We start from the raw sequence: 21,782 nt of genomic DNA on the forward strand, positions 1-21,782 counted from the left end.
GTTCACTGTTGCTATAGTGGCATGATTGTCATAGGATTAACAATTTGGTTCTGTAAACTAAACCAAACCTGAAGACTATAGAAGTCACAGGTCTACAATAGAAAGCAGTGATGTTCTTATGCTAAATGTTCATACTAACAAACTGCCTTATAAATATTTATGCTCACACCCACAGATTTGTGCTAGTCTCAAGTATAGCAGAAGAAGATTCTTATTGTGTGTGGGTAATGGTTAGGTCAGACCCATAACTGTTCAAAGTGCTAAGAGTAAGAGACTATAAGTACCAAGTTGTTTTATGGGACGTCTAAATCAACCTGTCCCTACCCCCAAGGCCCAGGGGTCACCACGGAAGAGGATGTGAGCTGGAGGATGGGGAGAAATGCTATTAAGCAGTCGTCTAGACATGACTTGGCTACTACACACACAAAGTCATAGCAGCTAAAGCTACCTGCACAATCCAGTTAAAGATTCCAGCATGAATGTGGGAGGGGCTCCCAAAGCCCCATACCTAGCTGAGGAGCTACTGCTGGGTGACGGTTGCTGGGTGAAGGAGAGCCGTTTTTCTGGAGGGTGCTAAGTTGCTAAGTTGCCAATGCCTCAGACACATGTACTTATGGGCATCTCTGATTGGACTCAATGGACTAAATTAATAACAATAACAATAACAATAGTAATAGTAATAATTATAATTAAAAAGAGCAATGAAGTGGGAAGAGAGATGTGCTGGAAGTTTCTAGGGGGAGCTGGAGGTCAGGTAGACATGACTAAGATATACCATTTACATGTAAGAAATTTTCAAAAAAAATACTATTTCAAAAAAGAAAGTAGGAATCCATTTCTGTAAAGTTTCAAAAGTACCACAGCCATCAATAATGACAGAGACAAGAGTTATTTCCCTTGGAGGAAGTTAAAAGTATAGATTGAAAAAGGTCATGGAAATGCCTGCTGAGGGCTAAAGTCATCTGTATCTTACTAGTGATTCTCAACCTGTGTGTTGCAACCCCTTGGGATCACATATCAGATATCTCCATTATGATGAAGTAACAACAAAATAATTTTATGACTAAGGGTCACCACAGCATGAGTGTCACAGCGTTAAGAAGGTTGAGTGGCTACATAATTGGGTACATACGTAAAATCTGTTCGGCTTGACAGTTACCACATGGGATATTAATATATGTAAATTATTTAACATTTAAAGTCAAGGTTACTATTGAATCTGTAATGATCTGAATATCAAGAGTTATGATGACAGGTTATAGAACACTACATATAAAAAGAATCCAAATATATAGTAATGGTTAAAAAAGTTCTTTATAGAACATCAGTTATTAATCACAGATGAAATAAGAGAATTAGAAAACTGCCGTTTTCAATTGCCAACAGAGTAAATGACTCAGGCAGTGACCACCAATGATGTGGGCATTTGGTCAGACACTTTAAGGAAACGAGACATTCTATATCTCAAAGCATCAAGACATACACTTCTTATTGTTGTAAAAAAGAAAGGAGCATCTTCCCAACAGATAAACTGACTTCTACCACCTGAACCATGGGAGGACTGCTTGAAGAAATCCAATTATGTGGCCAACTGGTCTCATAAGACTCAGTGTATTACAATAAAAATAATATATCCGCTACAGTCTTCAAAAACTGTCTAATTGGGACCTGCTGATGAGGAAACCCACAAGTCGGAATCGTGGAGCCTTTATGAAGCAGTAGGCGTGCGTTCTTAAAAGAGTGCCCACTTGGCTGGACAGAAGAAGAACTGTACTAGAAGCATTCAAGATAAAACGGCAACTAGGAGCCATGTGTGGTCTTAAACCCTGCATCCAAACCAAAAGCATAAAGGAACTGACTGGGATACTGCGGAAAGTTGACTGTGGATTATAATATATGATCACCGAGTCTCAAGCATGAGTCATGACAGTGAAGGAGCTTTCAGGCAGCATATTCCAAGGTATAAGGGAAGATGCCATCAGGCCTGCACCTCACATCCAAAGGGAGCAGGGAATTGCTGGTCTGGGTAAGCTGCAAGGGACAGAACAGTAAGAAAATGCAAGAGAGAAAACTGGTAACTGAAGAGCTAGCGAGGTGGCTCATCAGGTAAATGCACTTGCCCCAGTCCTGAGTTCATGACCTGAGGTCAATGCCCAGGACCCACGTGAAAAAGGAGAAGGCCAACTTCTGCAACTTGTTCAGACTTTCATACATGGTATATGCTGTATGAACATGAACACACACACACAAACACACACAGACACAGACACACAAAGGAAAACTTTAAATTTTTAAAAAACTGGTAAATGAAAGTGAAGGTAAACATGCTCTTACTCAAGCAATATCCCCCTGCCCTATGCAGTTATTTGTACAGTTATTCTGTTAAGGCAAAAATTTCTTTGTAATATCATCCGTGGGAAAACATTTACAATATGCCAAATACGATCTACCACTGAGAGAACTAATTAATGAAAATAGAATCTAAAAGTAACTAACAAGCCACAACTATGCTCTGATATATGAGTAATTCCCTCCTGTGACTAAGGATCTCTTCAAAGACAGTGAAGTGCCAGGGCAACAGGATGGCTCAGAAGGCAGCAGCTCCTGCTGCCAACCTGCCAACCTACATTTGATCCCCAGAGTACACAGGCTAAGAGAAAGTTGCCCGATGACCTTCATGAATACCATGCAAGATGAACCGCCAACACACTCACTGAATAAGCAAATACAATTCTAAAAAGAAAGGTACTGATTAATAACCAATAGCAATTTCATTGAGCAAGGTTCTTCTACAAAAGTGGCTAGATGCGTTAATAAGTATGAGCAGAGTAGATGATTTCTGTAATACAAAACTTAGATACTTTAGAAGCATACATTCACTCATCATTCTTTTATTTGACAAGATCTCACTGTGTAGCCCTGACTGGCCTAAAATTCTCTATAGAGACCAGGCCGGCCTCAAGCTCCAGAGATCCAATTTCTTGCCTCTTGAGTGCTGAGATGAAAGGTATGCACCCAGCTAGAGACAGTTTTAAAAGATTAGAAGAAAGCAGGGACTACACCTGTCATAATCTGAAAGCCAAATGGTAAATTTATAGTACGTTTTTAAATTACTTGAATTCTGACCAATACTTTAACAAAACTATTGTGTATGGTCTAAATTTTAATGTCATATAAAAATGTTGCTTTTCTGCCCTATACTAGCTAAATAGAACATAACAATTAATTGGTCATTTCCATAAAGCTAAAATTCTAATATTCTAATTTTATTATTTCATGTACCTCTTCCTAAGATGAGCATGTTTTAAATAAACTAAACAGCTGGAAAATGTCAAGAGGAAAAATCCATCAACCTAAAAAAAAAATCGACTAATCTAAATTCTACTTTTAAAATTGAAATTCTAAGAAATAATGCTCTTGCTACTTGAGCATCAAGATTGTGAGAAAAACACAAGGAGGGGAACCAATAGCCCAGGGTCTGTGAGGGGCACAACGGTCCTCTGTGCTCAACAACACTGCCTTTCTTGCTGCATCTGGGTCTACATATTCAATATCTCCGTGCCCCAGCACCCTACTCTTAACATACAATGTTCCTTTCTTGCAGTATTAAGCAGTTACTTCCCATTTCAGACACCATTCTCATGGAATCCGCCCACAATCCAGCCTTTACAACGCTCAGTGTCCACAGCCAGGAAAGAGCCAAATCTTCCTCTTGGTTCGGTCTCACACTACTGCAAATGCACTGTTGCTGCTGCAAGGCACCCACAGGTCAAACGCTCCACCCAAAGGCCACCCTACTCCGCATTTCTGTGATTCTAAACGGTGAGTACCCATCAGTGAGAATCCGTGAGCGACTGGCTAGCGGTTCACATTGATGGCAGTTTGTGTAGCATTGCTCTTTAAACCAGTAGATGTCCAAAGACTGCAGACACTTGCGGCATGAAGACAAAAGATGCAGCATCTCACACATCTTTTTCCTCCCGCTTATAATAATCTCCACGAGAGGCCTAGATAGACATATAACTAGATAATTCATCTACAGGTATGGTTAACTCAGAGGAAGAAATTCATTGAAAATTTGAATTTATTAAAATTTTACCTGAAAACTATAGTAATAAATAAGACTACTAGTCTGGGCTAAAAAACATATGGCACTTTATTTTTTTTTAATTTATTTATTTATTAAGGATTTCTGCCTCGTCCCCACAACCGCTTCCCATTTCCCTCCCCCTCCCCTGATCAAGTCCCCCTCCCTCATCTGCTCGAAGAGCAATCAGGGTTCCCTGACCTGTGGGAAGCCCAAGGACTGCCCATCTCTATCCAGGTCTCGTAAGGTGAGCATTCAAACTGCCTAGGCTCCCACAAAGCCAGTACGTGCAGTAGGATCAAAAACCCACTGCAATTGTTCTTGAATTCTCAGTATTCCTTTATTTTTTAAACCCTGTACTAGGCACTTTACATATATGAGTTCATCTGATCTATGAAATAACTATGAGAGATGAGTAAGGTCATGATCCTATTTACAAAGCAAAGGAATGCACAGATAGATTAACTGACTTGCTCAGGTGGGACAGATGCTAAATGGAAGAGCCAGGATTTAAACCCAGGCAGTGTGGATCTAGAACTATGTCCTTTATGTTGTTACCTTTGGCTGCCTTGAAGACTTGCAAACGTACAGGCTTCGCAAAGTGTCTGAACAGGATACTTAAAAGTGAATTACTTTTGGAACATAGAAGCCACCATAAGAGCCACCAGCTTTAAAACCAGACTCACTATTTTCTCAAATTAGTGAGACTCCTGTCACTTAAGAGAACACCAGCATTTAAATTTTGGGTCAAAATAACAGGATCAAGTTCTTAAGGAACACTAGTACAGATTAAACATGAGGACATTAGTTTGAAGAAGTTGCATTCCAGCCGTGATTCTGAAAGTACCTTCTGACGACCTACCTCTCCATGATTGAAGAAGAAGCATAGCACTGTGACCAGGCCTCCCAATCGGCTGCCACTGCAAAAGAGGATAAGAAAATGTAACTCGATGTCAGAAATGTAGGTCAATCCTGAAATAAAACCTCACAATACGGTACCACGATGACCTTCCACCGCCAGACGGCTTTGGCCACAAAAACCCTTTCCTGTGCTGATTCATAAAACAGCTCATTTCTTCCAAACTATCACTAGCTCAAAGTAGAGAATACATTTTTTAAAACAACTTATCAGTTGAGTGAAGAGACGCACACCTGTGATATCCAACACTTAATACAGGCAGAAGGATCAAGAGCTCAAGGCCAGACTTAGTTACTTAGTTTAAGGCCAGAGTATGAGATCCTGGCTCAGGAAAACAAAAACAACAACTCAATTGTCACCTACGAAATGTGCACCCTTAGGGGCAGAGGGGGAAGAAAGAAAGAAAACACTGGAGGAAATCATTTAAGAAAGTTAAAGAACAGCTTTGCATGCATCTCTCCTCCAAACTCACCATTCTCTATAAGCAAACAATCCTAGTGTGAGCCTATCGTTCACATCTGACATTTGTTCTTTTTCTACCTTACCATGGAGATTATTCATAATCAGTACTAGTTACCAAAGGCACCTTCTACACCAACGTGAGATACCGCATAGTCCCAGAGTACTGCAATTTCTTCATCTATTCTTTAATGGAGTGCTGGCACCATGTTTATAATCCGGGAATGCACATACACGTACTTCTCTTATGCTGGGACAGACTGAGGTGTGAACCACGCTGGTGAGCACTGCGCCATTTCTCCCCGGTCAGCGCTCAGACTCTTCTCAAAGCCCACCCTTCAGACAGGTGAAATTCTCACAAGCTGTAACTTTGATTGTACGGAAGACCACTGTACTGCTTCAGTGTAATTTGCACAGTCCCCTTCCAGAACTGCCTGTAAATGCCCTGTGTGTTCATCTATGACTATGACTGCAGGCTTCTCCACTTAAAGACTGTGCTGACCAGTGTTTGGTTGTCATATGTCACAAATTATTTTGATACTTTACAGGGTATTCAGCTAGAACTTTAAAAATACCATGTATTTAAAAAATCCTATTTCTTCTCTATTGCATGCCTAGTCTGGGAAGGGTTTTCCAATTTCAAAATTTCATAGATAGCCACCTAAAATTTCTTCTAGTACCATGCACTTCCATTTAGATCTTTCATCCGGAGAGCTCTAATCTCTCCTCTTTGAAATCACCACTCATGCTAAAACACCAAGCAAGTAAAACTCCCTGTCTCAGAGAAATACAACCCAGCCTTTCTCATACAGTAATTTCATACAATGCTCAAATCTTTTCCAGTCTAGTTAACTGATTTAATTCTGCAGTCCTTTTCTGTCACATGGCACCATTTCCATCCTGTAAGATTCTAATTATTTTAATACATCTTAGGAAAGTTCCCAGCTACAGCCACACAGAGACTGATTTAGGTGATTCTCTGTACATAAAACAATCTAACAGGCCCCTTTCAAACATGTTGTTTGTCATGAAAATGGCACTGAATTTACTTACAACTTGTGATATATATACACACATACACACATATAAAGCAGTCCATAGTATATACACATATAAATATATACATTTATTATAAAACAGTCCATAACAAGTTATACACAAATTGAGTGCCAGTAATTCAGTAAATTCGGCACCATCACAATTCAGTATGTAAATTCAGTAAGCCAAGTGCATATAAATACACATGCATATGTAAGTAAATACACAACATGTATATATATATACATTTATGTGTATATGTATGTGTATGTATGTGTATGTGTGTGCAGTACTTATTCTGCCTGATCAACCAGTGAATATGTCACTCCCCATTTATTCAATTCTAATTATATTACTTCAAAGAAAATTTTATAAGCCAACAATATAATAGTCAGGTACTAATGTTAATCCTTCTATAAATACAGAGAATGTGTGGAAATCAAACCATGGTGGTTTTTTTCACACTTTCAGAATTGTGACAGGTCACATAAGCCAAGGAACACATGCCAGAGATTTGAAGTAGATAGCCAAAATGCTCAATTTTATAAAAATATACAGCATTCTGACTAAACAAAGAATGTGTTATTTCTTACGTCCCTAGAGCAATGAGCCTAGAGACAACTCATTCTCTGATTATAGTCAAAAACATAAGACAAAAAAAAATTAAGACCTTAATATAAAATTCCTTTTTTAAGTCTTCCCTTGTGCAAAATAGAACCCAAGCTAAACTTTTCTGACTTTAGTTTTCCTTAAAGAAGAGTAGAGGTCGCTGGAAAGCTGGAAGAGCACAAGGAAGGAGTGCAAAGCTGAGCGAATCCCGGGATGGAGCGGCCTTAGCTGCCCTGCTCACTCAGCCACCACTGGCCTGGGAGGCTCCGTGACTAGACAGTCTCCAAAGGACATGAACGGCACAGGGTCCAGTCTGGCACCACCTGTCTCTGTGTCTAGCTACCCAGGGAGACAGGCTCTCTGACCCACTTTGTAACTTCCAAAGCTCGGAGGCAGAGTACAGCTAGCTTGTCTATAAGTGATAGTCTGAGTCGAAAACATGGTTTAATGATGTGACTTGCAAAAAGTGGTGGCGCACGCCTTTAATCCCAGCACTCGGGAGGCAGAGGCAGGCGGATCTCTGTGAGTTCGAGACCAGCCTGGTCTACAAGAGCTAGTTCCAGGACAGGCTCCAAAACCACAGAGAAACCCTGTCTCGAAAAACCAAAAAAAAAAAAAAAAAAAAAAAAAAAAAAAAAAAAAAAAAAACTCAAAATTAGTGTCCCTAACACTGATCTTAGAGACTGCCACAAAAAAATTATTTTGATAAATAGAAATGTCATTGCAATCAGAATATTTAAAACTGTTTAAATTATTCTTCATTATAGTTGATATTTCAGTTTTCCTTAGTAATAAAAAAACTCTTCAGTATAATATCACCAACTGTTAGGAAGCAGGAAAGCCACTACTGTGTGAATTTATAAACCATGCTAAGCTCCTGAACATTTGCCACAGGCACTCACAGACTTCATTAGTCTTGTTATGAATGGGGTCTATGCATATGTATATGCCTATATAGACTTACAGTGTGTGTCCTCATGTGTACATATGCATATGGCGGTCAGCGGTAACAGTGGGTATTTTCTTCTGACTCTCAGTGACGCTGGAGCATCCTCTACCTGCCTCCCCAGCACTGGGGATCACACGGGTGCCTCTGCACTACCTGACTGCCTGGCCTTTACATGGCTACCAGCGATCTGAATCAGGTCAGCGTTCCAGGTAAGCTGGCATCTTACCAACTGACATGTACCTAGTCTCTTTATTTACCCTTTGAGCCTCGATGATCTTAGAAAATTAAGGAGGGGCATTAAAGCTTAAAATTTAAAAATTCTTCCTAGCTCTGAAATTTAGTAATTGTATAATAGTTCTTACTCTTTAATTGTAACAATTGGAATCAATTATCAAAATTTAATGGGTTTTGTTAATCAGAAACTGCAGTAGTACAGAGGAAGATGATGGAACATAAAATATAACATTTGAAGAGGAAAAAGCACATTTTTTAGACTACAGTAAATAACACTTGAAATGAGTTTTCCTATGTAAATACTTAATAAATGAGAAAGAAAACTGTGGAAGCTGAATGGAGAATTTTCAGTCTCAAGTTTGGGGACTAAGTCTCTGACGCTTTGCCGGCCTAGTGAAGAATCCACAGGACGGGCCTGGCTCAGAGGTGATGACCTGCTCCCAACAGCTGGGGGACTGAATGGTGCAATAAAGAGAAGACGGTGAGAGGGCTCCATGGGTGAAGGCTCTAGCCACTCAAGCCAGGTAATCCGGGCACAGGCCCCTGAACGTACACAAAGGAGGAAGCACAGAAACAACTCATGGTTTCTTCCACCCAGGCAGCAAGGCCCAGGCCCAGACAGCTATGTCACGCACACACATGTGCGCAATAATAATGACTTTAGAAGAAAAAACAAGGGAAGGAAACAACAACTAAGTATGTTAAAACAATGTCCCGGCTTGGCCCTGTGCTTACATAACAACTAGCTAACGCCTTTAATTTAACTGTCTGCTGGCACCTAAACAAACCTCCCTCTCCCCTGGTAAATGTCCTTAGAACCAGACCCGCCTTGCCCATGGCAGACTCACAGATGGCACCTGAGGGTAAACAAACACAAATGGCACATAATCAAAAGGCTGTTGGGAGTCACAGGCTTTGGAAACTTGCTGTGGAACATGTCACTGTTGTCCTTAATCTTGCCCAGACATAGAGGGCAATTCATTGTCACAGCTTGTAGTCAGGAGTCTCTGAACTCATACAGGCCTCCCCACTGTGCCTGCCACAGCCGCTAACCAGAGTACTCCACCTCTCTGCCTCACAGCCTCTTCCCAGGGGCTTTCTCCTGATGCCACTAGAACGGCAATGTCTTTGTGTATTTGTTTCACTGAAGACTCTCCCCAGCTCCACGGTCCACACACTTCCCTCATAGCAAGCACACACACTAGACCAGCCTGCCATCCTCTTTTGCCTCAAGATCTCCTTCTCCCATGCCTGTCTCCTTTCTCTAAACATTATGAACTGCCTAAGGCCACCACCGTCCATACAGCGCAGCATAGTCAACTGCAGCCGCCACTGTCCACACAACACTTCACTGCTCTTCTATTTCTCTCTCAACTTCCAATCCAAACATGAGAGCGAGATTTGGCCCCTGCTCCACCTCCAGATGCCTTCCCTCTTCTTCCTGACCTGAGATCTGTGGTCCGGCTACCATGTCAAGGGAAATGACCACACAAACTGCAGTGTGCAGAACAATGTGGTGAGGGGCAAGGTCGATGGAGTAGCTGGGTGACGGGTGAACTGAGGCTCTGGTGCTGGAGTGACGAGATCACAGGGGAAGTGGAGAAACTGGGATGCTGATGAAAGGAACAGGATCCCAGGTGTGATCACCCAGGCAAACGCAAACTCAGCCCCGCCCCTTGGGGACCTGGCAGAGGCAAAGTGGCCACCCATGCACACATGGCAGGCAGTACCCCGCCTACTCCTGCGCTCTTCTTTCTGTGGAGGAGTTTCTCTGAGGTAGCAGGTGTGTGTCTCTATCTCTGTCTCTGTCTATCTCTGTCTCTGTCTCTCTGTTTCTCTCTCTTTCCCTCTTCTCTCTCCCCTCTCCCCTCACTCCCCTCCCTTCGCAAAAAACTTCCTTCCCATGTAAGTTCTGCCTGCTGGTGTGTTTGTCCCCAGCCACGGGATTCGCGGTCTCACGTTGTACCATATAATATTACACCAGGTCCACCTGGATTTCAGAGCCAAGGGCAGCGGAAGGCCATAGGTAGGTCCCAGAAGTCAGGTGTGGTCTTCAGTGTGAAAAGGTGTCATTTGCTAAGGCAGTGAAGACATACAAAGGAAAGGATTTGAAAAAAATAAAAATCCTAGTGTTTTCTAACAACAGCACTCACCATCTTATGCATACCAAAGAGCAGTAAGTATCTTTAAATATTCATATACAACTGCTAAACCAAATGGGTTGGTTTAAAGATGTGACAGCAGGCCAAGTTACTAGAACATTCAGAAAAGTATGTAACTGGCCAAGTTTCAGATGATATGATACATAACCTATTTAAGACACATTTTACCAAGTCCTGCCTGGAAAAGCTATAAATGCCTGCTTGAAGGTAAGGTAAGAATTAGAAATTATCACATAAAACTGTGGAAACAAGATGGGTATAAACATATTCTCATGAGAAATTTAAGTTTTCCTTAAAGTAGATAAGTACTAGTGGAAAGATAAGAAACAGATAATAAAAGAAGTATTTTCTTCTATCACAGGGCCATAAAAGAAGAGTTTTGATCCATACCTGGGGTCGTGGGGCGATTGCAATTCATTTCAGAGACAAAGGGGGACACAGGCAAATCAAATGGGGGGACAACAACATATGGATGGTTTATTTGGGCCCTCGGGCCTTCCATAACACATCTAGAAATAAAATCACATTTTAAAAGTTTCTCTGCTACCAAGAGAGTTGTTCTGCCCTTCAGTGGCAGAGGAAGATGACAGAAGGGCAGGAGATGCGCACACTGTGCTATGACTGGCAGAACTCAAATCCCAAAGAAAAGGCATCTTTCTGATGACTAATTCTGTCTACAAAAGCGAAGAAGCAATGGAGAGTTGAGCAGACAGAAGGAAGATAACTATTCCCTAAGAGGAGGAAAGTATCAGGGACAGATCAGAGTGGCCAAGGGGACCCTGGTCAGCAGATATGAAATGGACAGAAATGGATGAAAAAAGACTGTCAGTTCTCACTAAGCTAGCTCAGCACAAGACATGAAGGCAAGAGGAACAGGAGAGTTCTGGGGCCAGTGTGCAGCCACTCAGCCCTCATGTATCATTGTTCCCTGTAGTGGGCTGCAGCATGTAGGTATCACTTCCACAGGCCAAGTTAACAGAACATTCAGGAGGAAATGGTCAAAAATGCAAAAGTTCCTTCTTTCCCCTATCTCTCTAATGTAGAGGCTACTGTGCCAATAAGGGAAAAGCTACAGACAAAAGGAATCTGAATCTACTCTACAGAGAGCTTTGACTCTGTAGTCATGATTACTCATGAGACTAATCTCAAAGTCTGACTCCCTTATAAAACGTCATCTTTTCAGGTTCTAAAAACTCTCCAATTCTAAAATATAACTGTTAATCTATGAGAATAACCACACTCTGGGGTCACTTTCAGTGTAAAAATAGAAACTATAACTCAAGGGGTAACTAGACATAAGAAACAGTACACACAGAGAGAGAAGGAGAGAGAGAGAGAGAGAGAGAGAGAGAGAGAGAGAGAGAGAGAGACTGACACAGAGAGAGAAGAAAATTCAAACCCAGAATCTTTAAAAAGTTGAAGTTTTACTAAGAACAGAAAGCATGATAGATAAAATCAGGGAGGAAAAACAACCCTTAAAATTCAATTTAAAAACTCTAATATCCAAATGATTGGACTTTGAGAAAAATAGACAAACAATGAGTAAGAAAGTCATCTTTGAAATGATGCCATTAGATAAAGTCTTCATCCAAACTGAAAACAGCATTTGTCTGAGATGCAGAGCTCAGAGCTCCCACAGACAGAATGAAGTGTCATCTGCTACAGTAAGACTTTCTGAACAATAAAGATAGAAAAGAAGGATTTAAGGGGGACATAGGAGGGAGGGTAGAGGCAACAGAAGGAACTGATGGCAGGCATCCCTGCTGTGAGGCAATTTCCTGCAAGATAAACCCTCCATCCTGGAAGGAAGCTTCCTCCTGTGGGGAATTCTTTAAACCCAGAAAGTAAACAACTGATGAACTTCAGGAAGTCCCTGAAACTGATCAGATTTATCAGGTCCCTGCCTCTCCAAACATATATAAATGTAAGAACTGCTGAGAAACAAGCTGAGCTCCCCCAAAAAGGCCGTTCAGATAAGCTGCCTAGAAACACAGACCAGCTGAGCTACCTGGAAAGGTTACTCTCCAACATGATGAGCTGCCTGCAGGCTGGACAATGCACTCCAAGTTCCTAGCTTTGTAAGCTGTCACCTGTGCTTGGTGATGCTGCTGTCTCTGACTCATTCTGCTCCTGTAAGTACCCATCACCCATATTCCTGTAAGTAATGACAATAACACTCCCTGATTTACCGCATTGCATTTTGTGGGTATCTTTATGATAGTCTGTCAGTTCCTCATCCAGGGTGAGTAGACTGTTTCTGAGTAGGTGAGTTCACACCTACTCAGAAATAGTCTCACCAACAGTGAGGCCAAGAAGACAGCAAAACAAGCCTTCAATGTTTAATGAAGAACAGAATTCTATAACAAGACAAACAGCAACAGAGTAAAATAAGTGTTCAAATCTGCAAGATATATGTATTTTAAAATGATCTCTAGGTTTTCTTGATGTTTTGGAACTACCTGAGAATGTGATTCTCCAAAATAAAGGAAAACAAGAAAGAGGCCACTACAGAATTCCAAGTGAAGACAGACAGAGGGCAGAATGTTCAGGATGGTGGAGATAGATGCCCGGGGAGCAGCCATGCGGGCAGCCTAGAGAAGGTCCATCTAGACGGAGGCAGAAGAAGAAGGGCTCCAGAAGAGAAACACAAGAGGTGAGTGGGGCAAGGGGGCTGAAATAAAAGTACAAAATATGAACTTATAGTTCAGTTGTAAAACTGAAGGTCTAATCAGAAGATGGAAAACCAGGGAAACCAAATTAATAAACTTACTTATAAAATGAATTCCAATTTTTATGTCATTCCAAGGTACTACATTATACATTTATGCAAATGTTCCAAAATAAGAAACTCCAAATCTGAAATCTTTCTAGTCAGGTCAGTGAGTCTCAATGTGTGATGACTCTAGTGCCAGCTAAGCATCCATCAGCATCAGGTTCTTAGCAGATACACTGTCTGTGTGCCAGTTAGTATTTGTCATGCAAAGACTATGAGAAACAAAACCATAAAAATGCCCCAGAGGGCATTAAAACAGATATTCCTATTTATCACCAGTACCCCCAAAATAGTAATGTTGGGTTAATTTTGGCTTAAAAACCATTAGGAGAGAAACTATCCCTAAAACAGATGGAGGCAAAACACAAACTGCCATATCATCTAAAACTAAGGAGTCATGTGTTGGGTGATAAAGAGAGCAAACCCCGGGCAGGTACAGTCACAAGAGACCTGTGAAGCCACAGAAACTCTGCACACCATAGTGTCCTTAACCTGCAGGCAATGACCACTGGAAAATACGTATTTCCGATGGTCTTGGGAACCCCTAATCATATTTTACTGCCATTGCTACTTCAAAACTGCAGTTTTACCATTGAGCAGGATCTCAGTCTTTAAGACCATGGGGAGTGTGCATTTTCCGATATCGTGACCCACATGTTGAGGGTCATGACTGCCGGCAGACAGCATGTCACCTTTTCCTCCAAGTTTTGTTGTAGTTTAAGAAGTCAATATAGTGACTCTAAGAAGAAGAAATCAATGAGAAAAAAAACTGCTCAAATGATTATAAAAATTCCCTGTGTGGTAGTGTGGAAACAGAGCACAATGAGATGCTGACAGGTGGCGGAACTGAAGACAGTCAAGTGGAAACAGAGGTGCGTACAAGTCTTAACATAGGAATGCCAAAGTCCTGGGGCTGCGGGACACTTTAGAAAACGCACTATGGGGGGGGGGGGAGAGAGAGAGAGAGAGAGAGAGAGATCAGAAAGTAGGGATCCTTCTAAGTAGCATTTGTCTTTGAAGTACTTTAGGTAAAACTTTTTAAAAATTAAGTACCACTCTCCTTGAAAATGAAATAAAGTTATTTTTCCTTCATTACTGAGAATGTATAAATAATAAATTAAGCTATAGATGATTTAATTTCTGCAAAAAGAACACACACACTCTGAAGTCCTGTCTGCATTCAAATCCCAACATGGCAACCGAAGAGCACTCAGGAAATCTTAGAAAAATTGCCTACTGTTATCTAAACCTCAGCTTCATCGAAAGACCCTGCTCACCTGCCTCCTAGAGGCACCGCAGGCCTAAGTGAGTTTCCCACCACAAACAGCCTATACACAGGGTATTAGATGGGTTTCTTCAAAATGAAAATAGTCTTCAGTAAAGATCAGACTATGTGGATAGAATGGGAACCAATGCAGAGCAGATGTCACTGGGAAAATCCTTCTAGTAAGGCTTACATGATAAAGAACAATCCATTTCCACCATGCCTTTTAAGTGTGGCAAGCATGAGCTAGCCACTCTGCCATGGGTGGAACCTCTAGAGCTGTGAACAGAAAGAAAGTTCTTTGCTGCAAGCTGAAACTTTGGTTTGTGGCAGTGATGGAAAGCTGACGCGAATGTCCTGTGGGTTACAGAGCATTTAAGGTCTCAGCTTCAGTTTTCAGGCTCAAACACTTTTGTGTCCTGCCTTTCACTTTCTAAGCTTCTAACCCAGCACTGCACTCCATCTCTTGTTGTATTAGTACCAAAAGGAAAACAAATTTTTGCCCAAATAATGTTGTAATTTGTACACATCTTCCAAAGTGACTTTTAATGAATTTTCTATGTGTGTATTTTTCCAGAATATTTTTCCAAAATATCCATCAGTGAACCACTGCAGAGGAGATACTAACTCCAAAACTAACAAACCAATTGACTCTCGGTGCACAATGTCCAGAGTTAACTTCAAGCTCTGCAAAGGACTGCAAAGCCTTGCTACACTGCCAAGAGCTGTCTGCCTGCTTGGTATCTGCTCTGAAATCCAACAACAAATACTTTTGGTATTTACCTATCAAAGAAGTTCATGCCCTGGGCATTTATCAACTTTCCAATTAAAGAAGTTCATACCTTGGACATTTATGAATTTTAAAAATCAAAGAAGTTTATGCCTTGAACATGTATGAATGTTCCCCAAAAAGAAGTTATGGAAGGAACCCTATCCTTAGTACTGTCAATCTACAGCATGCTAATACCAAGATGCCCACTGAATAACATAACTACCATAGCCACAAACAAACAATGCAGCCTAAAGAGTAATTTGAAGGGGAATTTAGGAGAAATACTAAAATACTGAGAATTCCAAGAAAAGAATTACATTGTGAATAAGCTACATTTGGAAAATATCTCTCATTGTCTCCTTAAGTCAAATCCTGGGAGTCAGTTCCAATCACTGTTTGCTATTTCCCTTCTATTTCTTCTTCTGATGAAAAGCAATGGATATCTGGCTTCTGAAAATATATAACTGCATTGCCATGTTATTTTAATAAACAAACAAACATACAAATGACATACACTTAGTCTGCCCTGTACATTTCTAGTCTGTTAGACAAAACTCTAAATTTTATTTCTCTCTACCTAACACAATTCACACTGACAAATTCCTTGACAACTTTTTATATCATCCTCTTTATTCTTAACTCATATTTTAAAAACTCTGCACTTTTATCCCAGTCAAAATATTAGAAAAGTAATTAAATTAACCTTCAAATAAGAAAACATTAGGAAACTATAAACATGGTAACTATGATAGTACTTCATAGCCATTAACACTAACTCTCAGAAGTATAGCCAGCAGCCAGAAAGACAGCATAATTGGTTTATTTGGAAAAGCACTTGGAGTAGGAGGACAGAGTCCAGTCATCAGACCTCACACTTAAAAACAAACAAACAAAAAAAAGCACATGGTGGCCGATCAGTACAAGCCATTTCTGGGCAGGCAGGACAGACTGATCCCTAGACCAGCCAGCCTTACCTCACTGCAAGCTCTAAGCCAGTGAGACCCTGTCTCAATCCCAAGGTCATCCTCTGGCCCACTGTGCAAAGAGCTACCAGTTCTGTGGGGATGGCGAGGCTGAAGGTGCCGTGGCACTGAAATCCCTGCAATCCCCACAGTGACAGGTTTCTTCTTCACAGACTGCTTGGTAACTTTTAGACAGCTTAGAGGATGGGGACTGGTCACAGAAAGTAAAGGCAGAGTTGAGGGTTTAGGAGTTTTAGTTAGCAACCCCCAAAATCCAGGAACGGGAAAGTGGTTAAATGTCGGGTTGACAGGAGTGACTCATCTTTCTGACACAACAATGCTTCCATGCAATGACACAAAGACTAAATTTAGAAAGCTTCCGAATGGCCAAGCAGAGGAAGAAGGCTTGTGAATGAAAAGGGAGAGCTAGGAGGCCCCATGCATTCCACGTGTGTCGCTCTGCATGTCTCTCCACCCCACCTTCTGCGAACGTCTTTGGAGCAGCCCGACAGCACAGGAACATGCTGCCTAAGTTTAAGAAGAAGCTCCAACAAGCTGACTGAGTCAAGAATGGGGACATGAAACTTGCACCCACAGTCACCCAGCCGAAGCACACATGAACAGGGGACTTGTCAAAGAAGCCTTCGTGTTGTTGGTGCTAAGTGGTGACTGTGAGCAGAGCAGCTGGGCTGGTTTTCCCATCTGTCTTCAGATATACCCTTGGACAGGACTAATGAAATTATTTGGGACTAATAAAAATTATATGGGACAGGAGGGACACACAGAGGCACTTTCTAGGCACACAACTTCAAACTGCAGAAAGGAATTCACACACACATACACACACACACACACACACACACACACACACACACACACACACACAAAGGGCTTATTTGTTCCAAATTGCCTCTAACCAGGTGGTGGCTCAAGGCTCAGTAGCCTTGGGGTCATGGAAACCCAGTGCACAGAGAGAAATCATAGGAGGAGAAAGTGGAGGACAGGTAAAGAGCAGGAGAAGTATCAAGAACCTCAGAGACACGGCAAATCACCTGACCAGAAGGCAAGGGGAACTTTGGAATGAAGGAGGGCCCTGTGGTCAAGCTCTGAAGCCTGCTCTCAGGAGATGGGGTGGAATGTAGTTTCTAGGATATTTCTCTTCAGCGAACTTCTCAGATCTGGGCAACTTAAAGGTTAATTCCCAGCTTGGCTTATTGGCATCTGTGATGACAGGCAGCATGGGCTCTACTTGGTGGTTATACAAACCACAAAGACAGCCGGAAAATGATCATGTCCTAATAATGCAGGCTGTGGAGGAGCACCAAGCCTGGGCAGTACAGAAGAGGTCAAAGGCAGTAAGGCAGGCAGAACTGAGGCAAGCTGTAGGCCTTGACCCTGGGAGAAGAACAACAATCACTATTTGGACAGACTCGGATGCTCTGAGTCTAAATTGTTCCCTCACCACCACCTTAAGACCACAGACATTTGTGGAACTGCAACTATAGACAGGGAAAGCATTAGGGCATTACCCAGCACACACAGACACAAATGTAACAAGCTTAGGTTGTAGTGACACTATTAAAGATGGGATAGTCCAGTATCTACTTTAAAACATCTGTGGTGTGTGTGTGTGTGTGTGTCTGTGTCTGTGTGTCTGTGTGCATGCATGCATCAGAATCTACCTGTCTCAGCCTCCCCAGGGTTAGGATGTACCTACCACCATGTCAAGTTTCATTTTTAACAAGGTGTGGTGGTTTGGATAAAAATGTCCCTCATAGGCACAGTTATTTGAGAACTTGGTCCCCAGATGATGATGATGCTTGGGGACTCATACAGCCTAGCTGAGGAAGTAGAGGTGGACTTTGAAATTTTATTCCTTCACTTCATGCCCTAGTTCCAGTTTGCTCTCTCCACTTCCTGCCCCTTCTGCTGTACCTGCCACTTACTACCATGCCTCTATGCCAGGATACTCTTATCCCTCTAGAACCATAAGCCAAAATAAATTCTTTCTTCCACTTTGGTCATCGTGATTTGTACCAGCAACATGAAAGTAACTAATATCTCTGGGTTCTGGTGAAGGACCCAGGTCTCCATGCTTGAAATGCAAGCATTTGCCGGGCGGTGGTGGCACACGCCTTTAATCCCAGAATTCAGGAGGCTGAGGCAGGCGGATCTCTGTGAGTTCGAGACCAACCTGGTCTACAAGAGCTAGTGCCAGGATAGGTTCCAAAACCACAGAGAAACCCTGTCTTGAAAAACCAAAAAAAAAAAAAATAATAATAATAATAAAGAAATGCAAGCATTTTACCAACTGAGTCATTTTTCTAGTCCCTAAAATACTCTTCTCCATGAAAAAAACCTGGAGTGCCAACCTAAAGCTCCTTATAGCTGACGCTCTGAGGCATGACACCGTGCTGAGGGTTCACTGTGTGCCTCTAGGGAAGGCGGCGGTGCGGGTCCTCTGAGATCAAAGCTCAGCTTGACTCATGGCTCACTGCTTAGTAAACTTAAGTTTACTCCACTCACTCTGGAACAAGTTTGAAGCCAGCCTCATACTAAGGCCTTCAACACCCATCCCACCCACAGCTGTAACTTTAGCTGTCCCATGGCCCCTGGAGAACATGAACCCTCAGGTAAAACTGTCCCCTTGACGTCTGCTTCCACATCTTACGTGTCCCCATTTCTGCCTAATCCTGGATGTGTTTTCCTGTCAGGTGCAACTATTCAAATCCTAGCATTTTTCAGGGTGGGGCTGGTGTCCCTTCAATCAGAACAAACTCCTTCTACCTCAGTATTCTAGACTTCCTTCCTTTCTTACTCTCTCTGTCTTCCACTGATATGCGTAATGCCACCACCCTCATCTGCCACCCTGCCTGCTCCCTTTGTCACAGGCCACAGTCTTAAGAAAGAAGCCACCTAGCACGTATCTCAGGTGTGGACTGAACAAGTGAGCATGCGTTGCCCATACATAGAGAAAAGTGTTTGTTTATCGTGAAACGTTAGGGTTAAAGAGTAAGGAAGTTGTTCAGGCTCAGTGCCACTAGGACCAGAACCTCATATCCTCTTCACAGATATTGTGCCTTTACCTCTAGATACAAGTTACAGCAAGCATGGCAAGAAATCAGTGTGAACGTTTACTCTTATAGTGGTGAGAAAGCCTTCCAACAATAAAAGCAGGAGAACTATCCGTGCAGCTAGCAGTAACACCAAGTCTGCATTTAGTTTACTCAAATCTAGTCTCCTAAATAAGGTAAAGGTGTTTGAATTTAAATCTATACAAAAATGCATTTTAAATTGATCTAGTTGATTCTTTATCTGATAATCATTAGTCAAATAACTTCTATAGAGTCAAACACTGAGCTAAAAACATTTGTCTTTAAGCAGTTATAACTGAAAATGCAAAGAAGATAATAGGACAGTAAGGGGCCCCAAGTCTCTTCCACCACAAGTGTAAAATCATATTTGTATGCACACAGTTCTGCATTTCAGTCAGCAAGCAGCAGGAAGAAACAACTAAGACACTTTCAAGGTCAGATAAGCTCAAGTGGCTGAGGAGAAGGCTTGGTCATAGAGTACTTGCCTTGTAAACATGAGGGCCTGAGTTTGATACACAGAACCCATGAAAAAAGATGGGGAATCCTATCATGTAATCTTAGCCTATAGAGGAGGAGACAGGTGGATTCCCAGGGCTTAAAAGTCAGCTAACCTAGCCCAATTGGGGAGTTCCAGGACAGCAAGAGATCTAGTCTCAAAATTTTGGCAGTGCCTAAGAAATGACACCCAACATTTTCCTCTAACCTCCACACACATACACTCACACTAATGAAATATAACAGTTCAGACAAACAGAGACACATATTGTAATATGTTATGAAAATAAAAAGGAAAATGCAACACAAATCTTCAAACACTGCCATGATTTAAGGTACAGGAACACTGACAGTGAGACAGGCAGATAGTAAATAGCTGTGTGGAGGACACTTCTGCTTTAACACTAGCAAAGCAAAGGCCATTCTTATCATTTGATCGTGATGCTTTCTAATATGAAAATGATGCATATTACATATCTCATGTTTATGAATCCTAGCACTGACCACATATGCCCACTCTATTTAAGTCTCTAAAACTATCTGAAATGTGACTGCCATATCAACAGTAAAATCAGATAACTAAGAAATCCTACTATAACCATAAATAGACATTTTAGAAACACTATTAAAATTGAGCAAAAAGCTATCAATAATTATTAGCTAACTTTTTATTATGATATGCATTGTAAATATATATTAAAATATTCTTACCTTAAGTATGTGCCATAGATGAAGAATAATGCCATCATTAGTCCATTTAACATAAAAATTACAGCAACATAAAAGCAAGCAGGATCTCCCAATCCTTTAAAAATAAACAAAACATATGCTCTAGCCACAAATTATGTTATGAGTCTAGCAATTCACATTAAACTGTGCTTACTGCGAAACGCTTGCCAGATAAACGGTTTCCTTGGTTGCCATATGAAAACAGGACACGAACGCAGACTAGTGATGAGAACAGTATTACAGATACACTGGTCTGAAAGCAGGGCTGTAAACCTGCTGAAACACCTTTTAAGGAGGTGCAGGGACTTGGGCTGGATCTGCAGTAGAGTAAGGCAAGAGCAACACCACTGCCTCTGGAAAGCCACCTCAGCAGCCACAGCAGACCAGCTGGAAGGAAGCTACCTTGGGAAGAGCATAGCAACTTTGTGGCAAGCACCTTGCTATAAAAAAAGCTCAAAGTCTAGCCTGGCAATGGTGGCTCACTCCTTTAATCCCAGCACCCAGGAGGCAGAGGTAGGCAAATCTCTGTGTGTTTGAAGCCAGCCTGATCTACAAAAACTAGTTCCAGGACAGGCTCTAAAGAAACCCTGTCTTGAAAAAAAAAAAAAAAAAAAAAACTTCAAAGTCCATGGAAATGTGGCATGTAACACATCCTAGGTGACACCTGAACCACCCTGCTCAAGGCCAAAATGTGACGAAAGAAGCTTTGGGTTCAGTCCACTTCTTCCAGCCGTGCGATTATATCCCGTCACCATGGAAGCACAGCAGCCTGCCCAAATCTGTGATCTGAAGAAGCCAGGAGTTACCATAACATGGCCGTTATTTGCAGCACTAAGGTGAAAGTCTATTATGTCCCAACAAACAAGGGGACAGCATGACAAAGGAGCTCACCCTCGCAGCTTTCAATTGGACTGAGTCCTTCTCCTCGGGTAACTGTCCAGCATATCTTGGTTTGAATACCAATCAAATCCATTATTTTGGTATAAATCCGGTACCAGCTGGCTAAGATCACCTTTTTAAAGAAAATAAATACGTCATAAGAAATAATTTTCATTACTAGAATGTGTTTTAGAGATTTTCATAATTGTCAAACTTCCTTTTCATGCCTCAGCTGTTTGACTCCCTCTATATCTAGACAGAGGAGGCTCGACCTCTCCCACACAGACTTCACTACACAAGTCTTCAACTGGTGACTCACAGGGAAAAAAACTAAAATAAGAAATTTGCAAGATTTA

At 41.6% G+C, this 21,782-nt stretch overlaps 1 protein-coding gene across 2 annotated transcripts in view; it reads right to left on the minus strand.

Annotated features, from left to right (window-relative positions):
- The window catches only part of Dpy19l1 (dpy-19 like C-mannosyltransferase 1), a 105,925-nt gene that overhangs the window by 57,887 nt on the left and 26,256 nt on the right, over positions 1 to 21,782 (minus strand). For both annotated transcript variants that reach the window (XM_041657456.1, XM_041657455.1), the window contains exons 5-7: positions 21,439 to 21,559; positions 20,530 to 20,623; positions 4,950 to 5,007 (exon numbers count right to left, since the gene is read on the minus strand). In XM_041657456.1, coding sequence (XP_041513390.1) covers positions 4,950 to 5,007; positions 20,530 to 20,623; positions 21,439 to 21,559 — 273 coding nt within the window. The remainder of the gene's footprint in view (positions 1 to 4,949; positions 5,008 to 20,529; positions 20,624 to 21,438; positions 21,560 to 21,782) is intronic.

This window comes from Microtus oregoni, unplaced genomic scaffold, assembly GCF_018167655.1.
Source record: "Microtus oregoni isolate MIOR12 unplaced genomic scaffold, Mior012 000008F_ref0000371, whole genome shotgun sequence".
In the NCBI taxonomy this organism is placed as follows: domain Eukaryota; kingdom Metazoa; phylum Chordata; class Mammalia; order Rodentia; family Cricetidae; genus Microtus; species Microtus oregoni.